Source organism: Heteronotia binoei, chromosome 6 (assembly GCF_032191835.1).
Source record: "Heteronotia binoei isolate CCM8104 ecotype False Entrance Well chromosome 6, APGP_CSIRO_Hbin_v1, whole genome shotgun sequence".
Taxonomy (NCBI): Eukaryota; Metazoa; Chordata; class Lepidosauria; order Squamata; family Gekkonidae; genus Heteronotia; species Heteronotia binoei.
In genome coordinates, this window is record NC_083228.1 from 16,125,141 (window position 1) to 16,143,093 (window position 17,953).

The window sequence follows — 17,953 nt, forward strand, 5'->3', positions numbered from 1 at the left end:
AGCTGTAAAAGGTAAGGAGGACTCCTGTAAGTGGTGGAAAACCAGTCCAAGTGAGATTAGTAAAAGGGAACACAGGCTGTGTCAAATCAAATGCAAGACTGTGATCAGGCAAGCAAAAAGGGACTATGAGGAGCATATTGCAAAAAACATAAAGACCAACAATAAAACTTTCAAATATATTAGAAGTAGGAAACCAGCCAGGGAGGCAGTGGGGCCCTTGGATGACCATGGGGTAAAAGGATTACTGAAGGAGGATAGGGAAATGGCTGAGAAGCTGAATGAATATTTTGCCTCCGTCTTCACTGTGGAAGATGAGAACTTTTTGCCCGCCCCAGAACCACTAATTTTGGAAGGGGTGTTGAAAGACCTGAGTCAGATTGAGGTGACAGGAGGTCCTACAACTGATAGACAAATTAAAAACTAATAAGTCACCGGGTCTGGATGGCATACATCCGAGAGTTCTGAAAGAACTCAAAGTTGACTTGTGGATCTTCTAACAAAAATCTGTAATCTTTCATTGAAATCTGCCTCCGTTCCTGAGGACTGGAAGGTAGCAAATGTCACCCCCATCTTTAAAAAGGAGATCCGGGAAATTACAGGCCAGTCAGTCTGACTTAAATACCGGGAAAGCTGGTAGAAAGCATTATCAAGGACAAAATGAGTAGGCACATTGATGAACACGGGTTATTGAGGAGGACTCAGCATGGGTTCTGTAAGGGAAGATCTTGCCTCACTAATCTGTTACATTTCTTTGAGGGGGTGAACAAACATGTGGACAAAGGAGACCCAATAGATGTTGTTTACCTTGACTTCCAGAAAGCTTTTGATAAAGTTCCTCATCAAAGGCTCCTTAGAAAGCTTGAGAGTCATGGAGTAAAAGGACAGGTCCTCTTGTGGATCAAAAACTGGCTGAGTAATAGGAAGCAGAGAGTGAGTATAAATGGGCAGTCTTCGCAGTGGAGGACGGTAAACAGTGGGGTGCCGCAGGGCTCGGTACTGGGTCCCATGCTCTTTAACTTGTTCATAAATGATTTAGAGTTGGGAGTGAGCAGTGAAGTGGCCAAGTTTGCGGATGACACTAAATTGTTCAGGGTGGTGAGAACCAGAGAGGATTGTGAGGAACTCCAAAGGGATCTGTTGAGGCTGGGTGAGTGGGCGTCAACGTGGCAGATGCGGTTCAATGTGGCCAAGTGCAAAGTAATGCACATTGGGACCAAGAATCCCAGCTACAAATACAAGTTGATGGGGTGTGAACTGACAGAGACTGACCAAGATAGAGATCTTGGGGTAGTGGTAGATAACTCACTGAAAATGTCAAGACAGTGTGCATTTGCAATAAAAAAGGCCAAGCCATGCTGGGAATTATTAGGAAGGGAATTGAAAACAAATCAGCCAGTATCATAATGCCCCTGTATAAATCGATGGTGCGGTCTCATTTGGAGTACTGTGTGCAGTTCTGGTTGCCGCACCTCAAAAAGGATATTATAGCATTGGAGAAAGTCCAGAAAAGGGCAACTAGAATGATTAAAGGGCTGGAACACTTTCCCTATGAAGAAAGGTTGAAACGCTTGGGACTCTTTAGCTTGGAGAAACGTCGACTGCGGGGTGACATGATAGAGGTTTACAAGATAATGCATGGTATGGAGAAAGTAGAGAAAGAAGTACTTTTCTCCCTTTCTCACAATACAAGAACTCGTGGGCATTCAATGAAATTGCTGAGCAGTCAAGTTAAAACGGATAAAAGGAAGTACTTCTTCACCCAAAGGGTGATTAACATGTGGAATTAACTGCCACAGGAGGTGGTGGCGGCCACAAGCATAGCCACCTTCAAGAGGGGTTTAGATAAAACTATGGAGCAGAGGTCCATCAGTGGCTATTAGCCACAGTGTGTGTGTGTGTGTGTGTATATAAAATTTTTTTGCCACTGTGTGACACAGAGTGTTGGACTGGATGGGCCATTGGCCTGCTCTAACATGGCTTCTCTTATGTTCTTATTAACACAACTCATTTGCATGTGCCACACGCCCCTCACCAGAAGGTGGGCTAAATTATAGCAGCTCAGCATCTACCTTCAAATGCTTCTTGAATTATCATTGTCATCGTAAAAGCTGACTCCCAGCATACTTTTAAAATGACTCCTATGTGGCCACAGTGGCATGATGAAGATTTCCATCAGTTTGTTTTATATGCTTGGTTATGTTCCCATTTTTTTTGTGCGTGGAAAAGTATTAGTTTGTCAAAACTTAAGAGTTCAGCGAAATTCTCACAGGTTTGAACAATGGAGCCCAGAAACAAGGGTTTTTTTGCGAGGAGGGAGGTAAGAAAGAAAGAGCATAATAAAATGTAGAGGTTTCCAGAACTCCGCTCCTGTGAGCTCCTGCCCAAAATGAGACCTGCTACTAACTATGGTTCTTTTGCTGTTCTTTACGAACCTTGTAGTGCTTTCCGTGTTGTGCTTGCAATGCCCTGATCTTTTGCTCTGGCTTCAATAAATCTGAACTGAAGGGAAGTGAGACAGCAAAACAAGGTACAAGGTACAATGATTAGCTGCAGGGAGGGGAGGGACGTGTCCAGCAGGATCAGTGGCTCATTTATAAACGTAGTGGGCAAGAGCTTGGGATCATGTGGCTAGTGCCTGCAATGCAGCAAGCTTCGTGCTGTCTCGCTCAGACACACCGCTTATGCTGAAGCCAGCTTGTTTAGCGTTTCCGCACGAGCAGAATGGAAAGAACTGTCCGACAGAGCCTCCCCCTCTCTGTCAAGATGTGTTGTCAAGATGTTGGGGCGGGGGGGGGGGGGAAGCATTGTTCCCTCTAAGCTGAGTTAGTGTGAGCCAGTTCACCGGTTTCTTTAGCCTCTGGCTCACACATTTTTGTCTCAGCTCAGGAAAAAGGGCCCTAGACTGAGTTCATTTACACAGTACCTCAGAGCTTTTAATGCCAGTAGCTCACAAAGTAGAATTTTTTGCTCACAAGACACCGCAGCTTAGAGGGAGGGTTGGCGGGAAGGTGAGGAAGGATTGTGAGGAACTCCAAAGGGATCTGTTGAGGCTGGGTGAGTGGGCGTCAACGTGGCAGATGCGGTTCAATGTGGCCAAGTGCAAAGTAATGCACATTGGGGCCAAGAATCCCAGCTACAAATACAAGTTGATGGGTTGTGAACTGGCAGAGACTGACCAAGAGAGAGATCTTGGGGTCGTGGTAGATAACTCACTGAAAATGTCAAGACAGTGTGCGTTTGCAATAAAAAAGGCCAACGCCATGCTGGGAATTATTAGGAAGGGAATTGAAAACAAATCAGCCAGTATCATAATGCCCCTGTATAAATCGATGGTGCGGTCTCATTTGGAGTACTGTGTGAAGTTCTGGTCGCCGCACCTCAAAAAGGATATTATAGCATTGGAGAAAGTCCAGAGAAGGGCAACTAGAATGATTAAAGGGCTGGAGCACTTTCCCTATGAAGAAAGGTTGAAACGCTTGGGACTCTTTAGCTTGGAGAAACGTCGACTGCGGGGTGACATGATAGAGGTTTACAAGATAATGCATGGGATGGAGAAAGTAGAGAAAGAAGTACTTTTCTCCCTTTCTCACAATACAAGAACTCGTGGGCATTCAATGAAATTGCTGAGCAGACAGGTTAAAACGGATAAAAGGAAGTACTTCTTCACCCAAAGGGTGATTAGCATGTGGAATTCACTGCCACAGGAGGTGGTGGCGGCCACAAGTATAGCCACCTTCAAGAAGGGTTTAGATAAAAATATGGAGCACAGGTCCATCAGTGGCTATTAGCCACAGTGTGTGTGTGTGTGTATATAAAATTTTTTGCCACTGTGTGACACAGAGTGTTGGACTTGATGGGCCGTTGGCCTGATCCAACATGGCTTCTCTTATGTTCTTATGTTCTTATGTCACTGTGAGGGCACACAGGCTTGTTTGGTCCCCCCCCTCCCCGGCCATTGGCAGGGAATGGAGAGGTAGGCAGGGCCATAGCCAGGATTTTACAAGTTGGGGGGCTTTGTAAAAAGTCAGGGGGCACCTGTTTCCAACCACTGCAGGGCTTGCTGCTTCTCAGAAGCTTTCTGGTGTAGGGGCAAAAGCTGGAGGCTCTGAATGTGGCCAAATTGAGTCAGCCAACCCTAAAACTTTGGAGGGAAGAAGAGACTGCACCTTGCGTGCCAGCAGGGTGGGTTTCCTTCCACCTTTCTCTCTCCCACCCTGGCACTTTTGCAGCCTGGAGCCCCATCCACCCCCCTTCCCCTTCCCAGCTCATTCCACAGGGCTTCCTCTGCCTTCCTCCTCTCCACCTGTTGCTTTTGCCGCTGCAGTGCCCTGTGCTCTGCTCAACTCTCCTGTCTGTGGCTGCCACTGATGACGCTTCGCCAGCTCAGCTGTGGTGAACAGAAAATGAGAAAAGCAGACTGCACTCAGGAGGCCCCTTGGAAGTCAGGCGGCCCTTCTTGGAAGTCAGGGGGCAGTGCCCCCACAGACCCACCCCTGTGGCTACAGGTCTGATGGTAGGGTTGCAGATCCAGGTTGGGAAACTCCTGGAGATTTGGGGGACGGTGTCTGGGGAGGACAGGGACCTCAGTGGGATACAAGGTCATAAAGTCCACCCTCCAACACAGCCATGTTCTCCCTGGTCAATGGCAAGGAATGGGGGATAGGATTGCCAGACCCAGGTTGGGAAACTCCTGGAGATTTGGATGCAGAGCTTGGAGAGGGCAGGGACCTCCATGAGGCACAAGTCCACTGTAGAGTCCACCCTCCAAAGCATCCATGTTCTCCCTGGTTACTGGTGGGGAACGGGGTGGGACGAGTGTTGCCAACCCCAGGCTAGGAAACTCCTGGAGATTTGGGTATGGAGCTTGGAGAGGGCAGGGACCTCCATGAAGCACAAGTCCATCGTAGAGTCCACCCTCCAAAGCATCCATGTTCTCCCTGGTTACTGGTGGGGAACGGGGTGGGACGAGTGTTGCCAACCCCAGGCTAGGAAACTCCTGGAGATTTGGATGCAGAGCTTGGAGAGGGCAGGGACCTCCATGAGGCACAAGTCCACTGTAGAGTCCACCCTCCAAAGCATCCATGTTCTCCCTGGTTACTGGTGGGGAATGGGGTGGGACGAGTGTTGCCAACCCCAGGCTAGGAAACTCCTGGAGATTTGGATGCAGAGCTTGGAGAGGGCAGGGACCTCCATGAGGCACAAGTCCACTGTAGAGTCCACCCTCCAAAGCATCCATGTTCTCCCTGGTTACTGGTGGGGAATGGGGTGGGACGAGTGTTGCCAACCCCAGGCTAGGAAACTCCTGGAGATTTGGATGCAGAGCTTGGAGAGGGCAGGGACCTCCATGAGGCACAAGTCCACTGTAGAGTCCACCCTCCAAAGCATCCATGTTCTCCCTGGTTACTGGTGGGGAATGGGGTGGGACGAGTGTTGCCAACCCCAGGCTAGGAAACTCCTGGAGATTTGGGTATGGAGCTTGGAGAGGGCAGGGACCTCCATGGGGAACAAGTCCATCGTAGAATCCACCCTCCAAAGCATCCATGTTCTCCCTGGTCAATGGCGGAGATGGGGGGGGGGAGGTGGGCCTAGTGCTGCCAGTCCCAGTCTGGGAAACTCCTGGAGATTTGGATGCAGAGCTTGCAGAGGACAGGGACCTCCCATGGGGTACAAGGCTGCAAAGTCCACCCTCCAAAGCGTTTTCAGGCTCAAGAGACCCTGGTCTCTTCAATACACTATTGGCAGGGCCAGCCCTGCCACAAGAAGAAGAAGAAGAAGATGATATTGGATTTATATCCCGCCCTCCACTCCGAAGAGTCTCAGAGCAGCTCACAATCTCCTTTACCTTCCTCCCCCACAACAGTCACCCTGTGAGGTAGAAGAAGATATTGGATTTATATCCCGCCCTCCACTCCGAAGAGTCTCAGAGCAGCTCACAATCTCCTTTACCTTCCTCCCCCACAACAGACACCCTGTGAGGTAGAAGAAGATATTGGATTTATATCCCGCCCTCCACTCCGAAGAGTCTCAGAGCAGCTCACAATCTCCTTTGCCTTCCTCCCCCACAACAGACACCCTGTGAGGTGGGTGGGGCTGAGAGGGCTCTCACAGCAGCTGCCCTTTCAAGGACAACCTCTGCCAGAGCTATGGCTGACCCAAGGCCATTCCAGCAGCTGCAAGTGGAGGAGTGGGGAATCAAACCCGGTTCTCCCAGATAAGAGTCCGCACACTTCACCACTACACCAAACTGGCTCACTAGGTGACTTCCTAGGGTGCTAGCCTTCTGAGGGCACCAAATTGGGTGCCTCTGTGACTTGGTGACATTATTGGGGGAGGGGGGAACCGGAAGTTAGCCTCGCCTAGGGTGCCAGGCAGTCTAAGGCTGGCCCTGACTATTGATAACGAAAGCTGAATTGTCTTCTTTCATCACAAGATGAAAGCGCAATCCCGAGTGTGGTTACATCTTTCGAAGACTTTTCATTTCAATGGACTTAGAAAGGTGTAACTGTGCTTAGGACGACACTGTACATTTCCTAGTCGTTCAAGCCACTCCGCCTGCCTTGGTTTACAAGACATCACTGGTGGAAGAGAAGATATGAAATGCAGAGATTCTTGGAGCTGGCCATGCATCTCTAACATCATCTATGTTAGTTGTGATACATTATTTATTCAACACATTCTTACCCTGTTTTTCTAGTTCACTTCAGTGGGTAGATTCGCCTGGGAAGGGGGAGGGAGCCACTTTGGCTACACACAAAAATGAGCACATGAAAAGTCATGTTGAGAAGAAGAGGAGGAGGAGGAGGAGTTGGTTTTAACCCCCTGCCCTTCACTACTGTAAGGTATCTCAGAGCAGCTTACAATCACCTTCCCTTCCTCTCCCAACAACAGATACCCTGGGAGGTAGGTCAGGGCTGAGACAGCTCTGGGAGAAACTGACCGACACAAGGTCGCCCAGCTGGCTGCATGTGCAAACCCAGTTCTCCAGATTAGAGTCCGCCGCTCTTAACCGCAACACCACAGTGGCTCTCGTGAGAAAATGAACACATGTACCCCAGCCAAAAATGGCTCAATCGTACTACTTTCATATCTCTGCCAAATGATTGAGTTTGCCTAGCGGAGTCATCATGGTTCACGGTGGTGATATAAAGTGCCATCAAGTCACAGCTGACTTATGGCGATCCCATCAGGTTTTCAAGGCAAGAGACTTCCAGAGGGGGTAGCTGTTTCCTGCCTCCACACCGTGACCCTAGTCTTCCTTGGAAGTCTCCCATTCAAGTACTTGCCAGAGTCTCTGATTAGCTTCCGAGATCTGATGTGATCGGCGGCCTGGGCTGTCCATGCCAAGTCATTGCTCAGGGTGCGAACACATTTTTCTCTTCTACAGAGATCTCTAGTACAACGTTTTGGAAGCGCCAACCCATATCAGACCTCTGTGGGCCAGAATCTGTCGTGTGGCCAGGGTTCAGACGGGTGACAATCACGCCTCTCCTTCCAACCCATCAAATGCAAATGGTAGGATCACGCAGCCTCATTTTGCCTTGGGGCCGTGCAGGGAGGAAAGCAGGAATTCCGCTCTTCAGTTATCACAAAGGTTGCCCCAAAAGCCTAAAGAATAATGTCCTGTCCTTTAACTTGAGCAGGGGTCCCCAAACCCCTGGGCCATGGGCCTGTACTGCTCCGTGGCCTGTTAGCAGCCAGGCCTCGAGTTGTATAATTATTTCACAGGGCCGGATCTACGTGATTTTTACTGGGGGAGGGGGGAACCGGAAGTTAGCCTCGCCTAGGGTGCCCAGGGGGGGGGGCCCGCCCAGGGGGGGGGGCAAAATCAAAAAATGGTGCCCCCTTATGGGCCATTCTATTTTATGGTCCCATAGAATACAATGGCCTCCATACCCAATTTGGCGCCCCCCGTCTGTCGGTGCCCGGGACAAGCACCCCCCCTCTGCTCCCCCCTAGATCCGGCCCTGTTATTTCATTATATATTACACTGTAGTAATAATAATAAGACAATTATGACATTGGATTTATATCCTGCCCTCCACTCTGAATTTCAGAGCAGCTCACAATCTCCTTTACCTTCCTCCCCACACAACAGACACCCTGTGAGGTGGGTGGGGCTAAGAGAGCTCTCCCCAGAAGCTGCCCTTTCAAGGACAACTATGTGAGAGAAGAAGAAGAAGAAGATATTGGATTTATATCCCGTCCTCCACTCCGAAGAGTCTCAGAGCGGCTCACAATCTCCTTTACCTTCCTCCCCCACAACAGACACCCTGTGAGGTGGGTGGGGCTGGAGAGGGCTCTCACAGCAGCTGCCCTTTCAAGGACAACTTCTGCCAGAGCTATGGCTGACCCAAGGCCATTCCAGCAGGTGCAAGTGGAGGAGTGGAGAATCAAACCCGGTTCTCCCAGATAAGAGTCCGCTCACTTAACCATTACACCTAAGTAATAGAAATAAAGTGTACAATTGTATAATCCCAAACCATCACACACACACACCGTCTGTGGAAAAATTGTCTTCCACAAAACGGGTCCAAAAAGGTTGGGGACCGCTGAACTAGAGGATTAGCACATAAAAAATAATCTGTAGGAGCTTTTCATGGATGGAGGTAAATAGCATCACCTGGTATATAACGTCCAATCCAAAGCAGAAGTCATAGGAAAGTACGAAGGCATTATTAGGATTTCAGCTCAAGGACTAAAAAACCATAAGTGTGACATGCATTGGGTCATGGATGCACAACATGAATCATTTTCACATATAGGCCTCATTTTGGGCAAGAGCTCACAGAAGCTAAGCAGGGTTGACTCCGGCAAATACTTGGATAGGGAAACCTACTTGGACTACCAGCAGTTGGGAGGACAGGGCAGGCTTTATTCAGCCACCTCCCTGAATATCCTCCAGGCCCCCAGTAGGCATCAGTCACCAGAAGTCACCATGGCTTCCAGGTGTGCGCATACACACAAATAAATAAGTTTACTAACAAAAAAGAGAATGCAAAAAGCCCAATACAACAGTACCCTCCTACTCACAGATTCTCCCCAGTAAATGTTTCCGGTCTCTGTGTTAGTGTAATCTGGCAAACACAGTTTTGTGTTCAACCCCAAAGACTACTGGGTTACTGTAAGTTTCTAATGGTTCCCAAATATAGAATATTTTTCTCTAAAGCAAGACTAAATGTTCCGCCATTAAGGGAACTAGCAGGCAGGTTCCTAGAAATTCCTCTCTCTGAGCGACTATAAGACTGCAAATCTGGTTATGTGGACACCATCCGGCACTTCTTTATTGATTGCAACAAATACAATTTGGCCTGTGACAAATGGATTGCAATCTATATCCAAAACTGGTGCTTTGTTGCAAAACAAGAGGCTGTACTTAAGCAGGGTATTTCTTTTTATAGCAGGAACTCCTTTGCATGTTAGGCCACAGACCCCTGATGTAGCCAATCCTCCAAGAGTTTACAGTAAGCCCTGCACTAAGAGCTCTGCAAGATCTTGTTTAGCCTGAAGAGGAGGTGGCTGAGAGGTGATATGATCACCATCTTCAAGTACTTGAAGGGCTGTCATATAGAGGATAGGGTGGAATTGTTTTCTGTGGCCCCAGAAGGTAGGACCGGAACCAATGGGTTGAAATTCAATCAAAGGAGTTTCTGGCTCAACATTAGGAAGAACTTCCTGACCGTTAGAGCGGTTCCTTAGTGGAACAGGCTTCCTCGGGAGGTGGTGGGCTCTCCTTCCTTGGAGGTTTTTAAACAGGGGCTAGATGGCCATCTGACAGCAATGAGGATCTTGTGAATTTAGGGGGAAGTATTTGTGAGTTTCCTGCATTGTGCAGGGGGTTGGACGAGATGACTCTGGAGGTCCCTTCCAACTCTATGATTCTATGATTCTTGGAGGACTGGCTACATCAGGGGTGGGTGGCCTAATATGCAAAGGAGTTTCTGCTACAAAAATAAGCCTCATAGCTAAGTTACTAGCAGATATCAATCCAAATGTGATTGTTGTCTATGGCATTTTATGGCATCGCTGCCCAATGCTGAAAAGTGTAGAGTTCTGTTTCTCACATTGTCCGTATATAAATATAATTTCCCCTGTTTGCTTATGACCTGTTGATCTATGAGTATTAACGAAAGACTGAGAGATTTTGGTGTGTCTGGGAACAAGCGTTTGCTGAGGCAATGTGCGATTTGGTCCTTGGAACATATGGCAGTGCTGGAAGAGTGCACTCACCCTTTTAACAACCCCAGTGCTGGCGACGACAGTTTCTGCTCCTTCTACAGTCTGTTTTGCCACCGTGTTGACACTGGATACCATAGATTCGCCCACCAGATTGGCCTGTTCTTTGGTCTTTTCAGCAACTAAGAGTTTAACAAAAATAGAAGAGTTACAAGTCATGGTGAAATCAGGGCCACCTTAGACTATCTGGCACTTTAGACAACGCTCTCCCACTCCCTGCACCGATAACCGGTTTTCAAAAACAGATGAATTGTGGGGAAAATAAAAAGCACAAAAGTTGAAATGGCTCCCTGACCTGGATAGCCCAGGTCACTGAGTCATGTGGGGGTTACCCCATTCAGCACCCCCAGAAGGCTGGCACCCTAGGACAGCCCTGGGTGAAACCTTCTCTCTTCCTGCCTGTATGTCTTAGAACGGAAGGCTACCACCATGAGCAATCTACAAAATATAAGCTATAGCCAGGGGTGGAATTCTAGCAGGAGCTCCTTTGCATATTAGGCCACACAGCCCTTGTAAACTGAGTGTCCATACACGGTGCTTCGCTGTTTTGGCCTGTATCTCCTCACAGCCACCATTTCCCACCATCTAGACCACCAGAGGGATTCCTTCTGATTACCTGTTATAGCAATATAGGGACTAATTGTAAAGGGGGGTGGGATACGGAAGAGAAATGGTGGGCAAACCTGCTTTGACTCCAGTCTCACCTGGAGCTGGGGAAACATTACAGCCCACATCTGGAAGCCCACAGGGCATGATAGAAGGAGCACGGGTGCAGTGTCTCAAAAAAGCCCACTCCATAGCTGCAGCTATAGCTAAGCTTGCAGTACTGGTTAGGGGAAAGCAATTACACCATTCATTTGAGACTCTATACCCCTCGTTGACTTTTTGCATTACATAGATAAGGGTGACTTGATGACTTGTGGGTTTTCTGACTAAGAAATATGCCTCAGGGGAATGAAAAGAAAGAGAGTTCATGTTTGTAATTACAAGCTAAGTCGGGGGGTGGGGGTTTGTAGCGGGAACTCCTTTGCATATTAGGCTACATACCTCTGATGTAGCCAATCCTCCAAGAGCTTACAGGGCTCTCAGTACACGGCTGACTCTAAGTTCCAGGAGGATTGGCTACATCAGGGGTGTGTGGCCTAATATGCAAAGGAGTTCCCACTACAAAAAAAGCCCTGTGTAAGGGTCTGTTGACTTAGGAGATCGTTTCAGGTAGGTAGCCCTGTTAGTTGGCAGTAGAAGAAACTTGGATGAATGAACCTTGACTCACAAAAGCTTATAGCCTGGAAAATGTTATTGGTCTTAATGGGCTCGAATTTTGTAGTTTTAGGACAAATCTTTTGAGCAAGGGAAACATGGTTGTAAGTTGGGACTTGTGAACATTGGAGTTAATTGTGCCCTTACCTGAAGTGACGCTCTGCACGACCCCCTCTTTGGTTTTGTCAGCTGTGGAAAGAAAACACCCAATTAGCATTGTTTTTATAAATGTTTTATCAACATGCTGGAACATCAAGGTAAAGGAGACAGCAAAATGGAGAAGACACATGTTAAACAAAAGACATTTCTTTGCATCCCAGATGTTGTGACTTTTCAGATAAGGGGTATATGTTTGAGAACATAGGAGAATATAAGAACATAAGAGAAGCCATGTTGGATCAGGCCAGTGGCCCATCCAATCCAACACTCTGAGTCACCCAGTGGCCAAAAAACCCAGGTGCCATCAGGAGGTCCATCAGTGTGGCCAGGACACTAGAAGTCCTCCCACTGTTGCCCCTCCCAAGCACCAAGAATACAGAGCATCACTTGCCCCAGACAGAGAGTTCCGACAATACACTGTGGCTAATAGCCACTGATGGACCTCTGCTCCAGATGTTTATTCAATCCCCTCTTGAAGCTGGGCTTCTTGAAATTCACAAAAACAAATCAAAACTGCCTTGTAGGTAAGATGTAAGAGTTATGTGTGCCCTGCTCCGACCCTCTTGCAAATGAAAACAAAAAGAAATGGAAAACGTGTGTATGTCCAAGAATAAACATAGGCAGGAAAACAATGTTTATCCAGGTCTTATACCAATAGCCTGACCCTCTCTCGGCTTGGCTTCGCGAACGAAGATTTAAGAAGGGTGCAATAGTCCACGTTTGCTGCAGGCTCGCTGGTGGCTGACAAGACCAATGTGGGACAGGCAGGTCCGGCCACAGCGGCTGCAGGGAAAAGTCTGATTTAGGGTTGGTCCTGTAGCAGTGCGATTCTTCCTCAATCTCCTTTTGTCCTCAAGACCAGCTATGCGTGTGTTCTCAAAGGAAGAGACAGCCTGGTGGATGGTGTGCCTCCATGCTTTGCGATCTGAGGCTAGGTCAGACCACTGGTGATGGTTGATGTGACAGGTGCTAAGGGATTTCTTCAAGGAGTCCTTGTACCTCTTCTTTGGTGCCCCTCTATTTCGATGGCCGGTGGAGAGTTCGCCATACAGGGCAATCTTGGGAAGGCGGTGGTTTTCCATCCTAGAAATATGCCCCGCCCAGCGCAGCTGCGTCTTCAACAGCAGTGCCTCGATGCTGGTAACCTCTGCCCACTTGAGGACTTCAGTGTTGGTCACAAAGTCACTCCAGTGGATGTTGAGGATGGTGCGAAGGCAGCGCTGATGAAAGCGCTCAAGGAGTCGCAGGTGATGATGGTATAAAACCCACGATTCGGAGCCATAGATGAGGGTTGTCATCACAACCGCTTTGTAAACATTGATCTTTGTGCCTTTTTTCAGATGCTTGTTGCTCCACACTCTTTTGTGCAGTCGGCCAAATGCACGGTTTGCCTTTGCCAGCCTGTTGTCAATCTCCTTGTCGATCTTGGCATCTGAGGAGATGATGCACCCCAGGTAGCTGAACTGCTGGACTGTCTTCAGAACTGATTCACCCACAGTGATGCAGGGAGGGTGATAATCTTCCTGGGGTGCAGGCTGGTGGAGAACTTCTATCTTCTTCAGACTAACTTCTAGGCCGAATAGCTTGGCAGCCTCTGCAAAGCAGGACGTCATATGCTGCAGAGCTGATACCGAGTGGGAGACGAGTGCAGCATCATCAGCAAACAGTAGCTCTCGGATGAGTTTTTCCATTGTCTTGGAGTGTGCCTTTAGTCGCCTCAGGTTGAACAGGCTGCCATCGGTGCGATAGCGGATGTAGACACCATCGTCCTCATCTAGATCTACTGCGGCTCTTTGAAGCATCATGCTAAAGAAGATCGTAAAGAGAGTTGGCGCGAGAACGCAGCCTTGCTTTACACCTGTGCCTATTGGGAAGGGCTCCGAGAGGTCATTGCAGTGTCTGACTTGGCCTCGCTGGTCTTCGTGTAGCTGGATGATCATGCTGAGGAACCCTGGGGGACATCCTAAACGTTCCAAGATTTGCCACAGGCCTTTCCTGCTAACGGTATCGAAAGCTTTGGTAAGGTCGACAAAAGTCACATACAGACCCTTGTTCTGTTCCCTGCATTTCTCTTGGAGCTGCCTGAGAACAAATACCATGTCGGTGGTGCTCCTGTTAGCTCTGAAGCCGCACTGGCTCTCTGGGAGGAGTTCTTCTGCAATGGTGGGCACCAGTCTGTTCAGGAGTATTCTGGCAAGGATTTTGCCTGCGATGGAGAGCAGGGTTATCCCCCGGTAGTTGGAGCAGTCTGACTTTTCCCCTTTGTTCTTGTATAGGGTGATGATGATTGCATCACGAAAGTCCTGTGGTAATTTGCCTTGTTCCCAGCAGGTGACAAGTACTTTGTGAAGTGAGCTATGTAGTACTGTGCCCCCATGCTTCCAGATCTCTGGTGGAATTCCATCAACTCCTGCTGCCTTGCCACTTTTCAGTTGCTTGATGGCTTTAACAGTCTCTTCTAGGGTGGGGATCTCATCCAACTCTGTTTTCACCGGTTGAAGTGGGGTGAGGTGGATTGCTGAATCTTGAACTACGCGGTTGGCACTGAAGAGAACCTGAAAATACTCCGACCACCGGTTCAGTATGGATGCCTTGTCTGTGAGGAGCACTTGGCCGTCTGCACTATGCAAGGGACTCTGAGCCTGATATGATGGACCATATACTGCCTTCAGGGCTTCGTAGAACCCTCTTAAATCACCAGTGTCTGCACACAGCTGGGTTCTCTCTGCAAGCTTGGTCCACCACTCGTTCTGAATGTCTCGAAGCTTGCGCTGGAGGTTGCTACATGCAGCGCGAAAGGTTGCTTTTTTCCCAGGACAGGAGGGCTGAGCAAGATGTGCTTGGTAGGCAGATCTCTTTTTTGCCAGTAATTCTTGGATCTCTTGATTGTTCTCATCAAACCAGTCCTTGTTCTTCCTTGTGGAGAACCCGAGGACTTCTTCAGAGATCTGCAGGACGGTAGTTTTTAGGTGTTCCCAGAGTGCTTCTGGAGAAGGGTCTGTGGGGCAACTGAGGTCCTCAATTCTTGACTGGAGTTTTGCCTGGAAGGCAGCTTTAACTTCGGCTGACTGGAGGCTGCCAACCTGAAACTTCCTCCGAGGAATACCTCCTCTCCTGGGTGTGGGTTTAAAGTGAAGACGGAGATTGCAGCGTACAAGACGATGATCCGTATGACATTCTGCGCTGGGCATTACTCGGGTGTGTAAGACATCTCGAAGGTCTCTCTGGCGCACCAGAATGTAGTCGATAAGGTGCCAATGCTTGGACCGTGGGTGCATCCAGGTTGTCTTCAGACTGTTCTTCTGCTGGAAGATAGTGTTGGTGATGGTGAGCTGGTGCTCCATGCAGAATTCTAGCAGGAGGCGCCCGTTGTCATTGCAGTTGCCAATGCCGTGTTTGCCAAGTACTCCTTTCCAGGCTTCCGAGTCTTTACCTACTCTGGCATTGAAGTCGCCAAGGATGATCACCTTGTCCTCTGTAGGGGTCTTCCGTACGAGGTTGCGTAGATCAGCATAGAACTTGTTCTTTTCTGCAGGATCTGCTTGAAGGGTTGGGGCATACACACTGAAGAGTGTTGCATGCTGCTTGTTTTGAAGTGGGAGGCGCATGGACATGATGCGATCTGAGTGACCTGTTGGAAGGTTTTCGAGTTTGGAGGCAATGGAGTTCCTGACCATGAAGCCAACGCCAGAAAGGCCTGACCCATCTGGTGAGAAAAGGAATCACATCTTTCAGTAGGAAAAAGCATTGCTTTTAAAATATGTGTTTGTGTGTTACTTACACACACGTGCCCCCTCTGTGAATATGCTATAAAGAAGTAGAAGAGATTGGATTTATACCCTGCCTTTCCCTACCCAAAGGAGTCTTGCAATCTTCTTCCCTTCATCTCCTCACAACAGCCACTCTGTGAGGTAGGTGGGGCTGAGAGAGCTCTGAGAGAACTGCTCTTGAGAGAACAGCTCTGAGAGAGTTAGGACTGACTTGAGGTCATCCAGTTGGCTGCATGTGAAGGAGAGGGGAATCAAACCCAGTTCTCCAGATCCGAGTCTGCTGCTTTTAACCACTGCACTAAGCTGGTTCTCCCACACAGATGGCCAACTTGCAACATGGTTTTACGGTGTGCCTGGGCAGGATGGTAGATAAAGGTAAATGTAGTCCCCTGTGCAAGCACATTACCAACCCATAGGGTGACGTCGCATCACGATGTTTTCACGGCAGACTGTTTGCAGGGTGGGTTGCCATTGCCTTCCCCAGTCATCTGCACTCCACGCCCAGCAAAGCTGGGGACTCATTTTACCAACCTCGGAAGGATGGAAGACTAAGTCAACCTTGAGCTGGCTACCTGAACCCAGCTTCCACCGGGATCAAACTCAGGTCATGAGCAGAGCTTGGACTGCAGTACAGCAACTTACCGCTCTGCGCCACGGGGCTCATCAGGATGGTCGATAACAGCCCATTAATTTTCTGTTAACGTGACAGCACATTCTCCACCCGCCCCCAGGCCAGTTGGTGACCTCCTCTCCCACCTCCCATCAGAATCCTCACTTATATGAGAGAGCAGAATTCATGCAGGAAGAGAGGAAACATCTTATCCCTCTTACATCCACGTTAATCCTGTGCTCCTATATGATTGCATCCCAGTTAATTGCATCCCCATCCTATACACGCTGCAGTAGATCATGGATGGAATTCCAAAAGCATCATTATCGGGGGAAAGATGCTGTGACGTTTAGCTTGTCCCTAGGGTTGCCAAGTCCAATTCATGAAATATCTGGGGACTTTGGGAATGGAGCCAGGAGACATTGGGGGGTGGAGTCAGGAACAAGGTTATGACAAGCACAATTGAACTCCAAAGGAGTTCTGGGCATCACATTTAAAGGCACCACACGCCTTTCCTCCATTGGAAATAATGAAGGATGGGGCACTTTCTTTGGGGGCTCATGACCTTCTCTGTTTTTCACGCTTGCTCTGTCCTCTTTCCTCCTGCCCACGAAGTAACTGGCAGTCTGTAACTAGAATAGTTAATAAGTCTCTGTATTCACCATGTGTTCTTGTTAATGTATTCCTAATTTTGTGTATTGTTTCTATCTAGCTAATGTTTTTAGTGTTATTGTAAATCATCCAGAGCCCTATGGTAGCAGGGACTGGGCAATTCATCATCATCATCATCATATTACAAGAGTTGTAGTTATAATTTGTTGTATATTAATTTATGAGTTTTAACTACCGTATGTGCGTTTATATACAGAAAGCCATTTTGGGTATTGTGGAAACAGAAAATAGAAATACATTAAATAAATAAGAGAAGCCATGTTGGATGAGGCCAATGGCCCCTCCAGTCCAACACTCTGTGACACACAGTGGCCAAAAGAACCCACCAGGTGCCATCAGGAGGTCTATCAGTGGGGCCAGGACACTAGAAACCCTCCCACTGTTGCCCCCCCCCAAAAGTATCAAGAATACCAAATAGTAACATCACACATTTAACTTCTGTTGGTAAAAAAACAAATAGCAGATTTATCCATGGCTTTTTTACAGGACCTGCCTTTCCTCCTTTAAAAATCCTAACAACCCATTGCTTTAAAATGGATTGACAAATCTTCACCTACCGTAGGCAAACAAAATTATGGGAACACTTTATTTTGAGCAAAATCTCTTACCAAATATCAAAGGCTCCTCTAGAACATTATGAATCCAAATTTGCAGCAATTTGGTTTCCGGTACTAAGTTATATGACTGTGAATAATATATTAACAGAGATCCCATTATATAAATCTTTGATTTATTTTTGAGAAACAACAAATGACTATTTGTAACTTATGTGTTTTACAACTGAATATTATTACATTTTAACATTCTTACTATATTACCTATGCTTGAAAATACTGTGATAACGGAGTAATGTATAATTAATTACTGTAATTCTCTATCATTTGCATTTTGTAATTGAACTTTAAGAGCCCTGTGGCGCAGAGTGGTAAAGCTGCAGTACTGCAGTCAGAGCCCTCTGCTCACGAGTCACGACTTGAGTTCGATCCCAGCGGAAGCTGGTTCAGGTAGCTGGCTCCAGGTCGACTCAGCCTTCCATCCTTCCGAGGTCGGTCAAATGAGTACCCTAACCCAGCTTGCTGGGGGGAAAGTGTAGATGACCGGGGAAAGCAATGGCAAACCATCCCGTAAAAAGTCTGCGGCGAAAACATTGTGAAAGCAATGTCACCCTAGAGTCGGAAACGACTGGTGCTTGCACAGGGGACTACTTTTTACCTTTACCTTTAATTGAACTTTAGGTTGCAATAAAAAG

At 47.9% G+C, this 17,953-nt stretch overlaps 1 protein-coding gene across 2 annotated transcripts in view; it reads right to left on the reverse strand.

The window, feature by feature from the left end:
• SNCG (synuclein gamma) overlaps positions 1-17,953 on the reverse strand; it is a 49,213-nt gene that overhangs the window by 12,869 nt on the left and 18,391 nt on the right. For both annotated transcript variants that reach the window (XM_060240798.1, XM_060240797.1), the window contains exons 2-3: positions 11,641-11,682; positions 10,228-10,355 (exon numbers count right to left, since the gene is read on the reverse strand). In XM_060240798.1, the coding sequence (XP_060096781.1) occupies positions 10,228-10,355; positions 11,641-11,682 (170 nt within the window). The remainder of the gene's footprint in view (positions 1-10,227; positions 10,356-11,640; positions 11,683-17,953) is intronic.